At 66.7% G+C, this 1802-nt stretch overlaps 1 protein-coding gene across 2 annotated transcripts; it reads right to left on the bottom strand.

Moving 5' to 3' along the window:
- Positions 1 to 200: 200 nt before the first annotated feature.
- On the bottom strand, positions 201 to 1476 carry PEA15 (phosphoprotein enriched in astrocytes 15). Of its 2 annotated transcripts, none has more exons than XM_010566868.1 (3): positions 1305 to 1476; positions 386 to 541; positions 201 to 265 (listed from the first exon to the last, which is right to left on the bottom strand). In XM_010566868.1, the coding sequence occupies exons 1-3, from the start codon at positions 1474 to 1476 to the stop codon at positions 201 to 203; spliced, it is 393 nt and encodes a 130-aa protein (XP_010565170.1). The 2 variants fall into 2 exon arrangements, with proteins under 2 accessions (XP_010565170.1, XP_010565171.1); XM_010566869.1 differs by having other exon boundaries at positions 1371 to 1476.
- Between the last annotated feature and the right edge of the window lie 326 nt (positions 1477 to 1802).

Here is a 1802-nt window from a genome sequence, read left to right as displayed (position 1 = left end):
CACCCACACGTGCACACACACGCACACGCAGAGCCGCCCCAGCCCCTGGCCCCAATGTGGGGGGGAGGACGTTAAGACTTTGTTAGTGACCGTGCTGGCCCCCCCCGCCTGCCCGTGCCCTGGGGCTGGAGAGGTGGCAGGGGGACACGGGGGGGGGCCACAGCCTTCCTCCTCCTCTTCCTCCTCCTCCTCACCCCCCCTCAGGCTTTCTTGGGTGGGGGGGCCAGTTTGATGATCTCCTCTTCAGAGGGCTGCCGGATGATGTCTGCCAAGACACGGGGGGGGTCAGTGGGGCCTCTTCCTGTATTGCCCCCCAGCTAGAGGGACCCTGTCCCTGCCCTGGGGATTGGGGGGTCCCTGTCCAGGGGCAAGGGGGGTGGCTCACCCTTGTACTTCTTGGCACTGGGGATGCGGGTGAGCTTGGTGTCCACCTCGTCCTCCTCAGAGATCTTGAGGACCTGGGTGCGGTACTGCACCACCATGGTCAGCAGGTCCGGGCGACGCGAGATCTCAAAGATGTGCTCGATGTACGACAGGTTGTCTGCGGGGATGGGGACAGGGATGAGTGCTGGGCCACCAGCGCTGCATTGCCAAGGATGCCCGGGGACAGGGGATGGTGATGGGTACCACAGCAGGGGATGGGGAGAGGGCAGGGAGAGACTGGGACAGGGGACAGGAGCTGGGGACAGAGGCCAGGACAGGGGATGGGAGCTGGGGACAGGGAGCAGGCAGGGATGGGGAGCAGGACAGAGAACAACAATCCCAGGGGACAGGGACTGGGATGGGCACTGGAAGAGGGGACAAAGGACAGGAACAAGGGCTGGGATGGGGATCAGAGCACATGGCAGGGTCCAGGGTGGGGACTGGGGCAGGGGACAGGAGCAGGGCCAGCAACAGGTGACAGAGACGAGGAGCAGGGACAGGGACTGGAACCAGGAGAGGGGACAGGGATGGGGGAAGGGGCCAGGGGGGGGACCCAGGGGACAGGGATGGGGACCAGACAGGGAAGAGGGGAGGGCCAGGGCCGGGGGGTCATGGACTGGGATGGGGATCCGGAGAGGGGACAGGGATGAGACCAGACCACAGGGGACAGGTGACAGGGCCAGGAGAGGGGATATGGATTGGGGCAGGGGCCAGGGACCAGGACAGGGATCAGGGGACCAGGATGGGGACCAGGAAAGGAGGCAGTGGACCTGGTTGGGGACCAGACCAGGAGACAGATCAGGATCAGGGCAGTGGCCAGGGCTGGGGAACGGGGGACGGATAGGAACAGGGGCCAGGGCCACCCGGGAGGGGGGTCTCACCTCTGTCCAGCTTGCTGTGCTTCTCAAGGAAGGCGAACCAGTGGTGGCTGGTGGCGATCGCCTCGCTCTCCTCGCTGGGGATGTCCTCCTTGCAGGCTGACTTCAGCTGCTCCAGGTCCTCGGCCGTGATGTTCTGGGCCAGCTCCTCCAGCAGGCTGCGGTACTCGGCCATGGCTGGGCAACACCCACGTCATGAGCTGCCCGGCCTCAGCTGCTGCCCCCACTCCACGTCCCCGCCCCGGTCCCCCCCTCCACGCCGTGGCGCCAGCCGGGCTCCGCTGGCCCGTGACTCATGTGATGCTCACGGGATGTGACAGGGACGGGGATGGGGGGGCGGCAGGACCCATGGGCGCTGGCAGCGGCTGCTCTGCTGTGGCCTCGCACACGCGCCCTGGCCTTGCACAGCCCCCCCCCCTTGCACAGTGCTGCTTGCACACACCCCCTGGCTTTGCAGTGACACCCCCCCTCTTTGCACAAGCCCCCTGCCCTTGCACAGGG

This window comes from Haliaeetus leucocephalus, unplaced genomic scaffold (genome assembly GCF_000737465.1).
Source record: "Haliaeetus leucocephalus isolate CR32 unplaced genomic scaffold, Haliaeetus_leucocephalus-4.0 Scaffold219, whole genome shotgun sequence".
Taxonomy (NCBI): Eukaryota; Metazoa; Chordata; class Aves; order Accipitriformes; family Accipitridae; genus Haliaeetus; species Haliaeetus leucocephalus.
The sequence above is the reverse complement of the archived record's forward strand: the minus strand, read 5'-3'. Positions and strand labels throughout refer to the sequence as shown.

Bases quoted from the DNA above. Each gene is read 5' to 3' on its own strand.
- PEA15 (XM_010566868.1), bottom strand. From the start codon at position 1,476: ATGGCCGAGTACCGCAGCCTGCTGGAGGAGCTGGCCCAGAACATCACG. The intron at 542-1,304 runs GTGAGACCCCCC...CCATCCCCGCAG, and splicing joins GCACAGCAAGCTGGACAGAG to ACAACCTGTCGTACATCGAG. The intron at 266-385 runs GTGAGCCACCCC...GTGTCTTGGCAG, and splicing joins CAGTGCCAAGAAGTACAAGG to ACATCATCCGGCAGCCCTCT.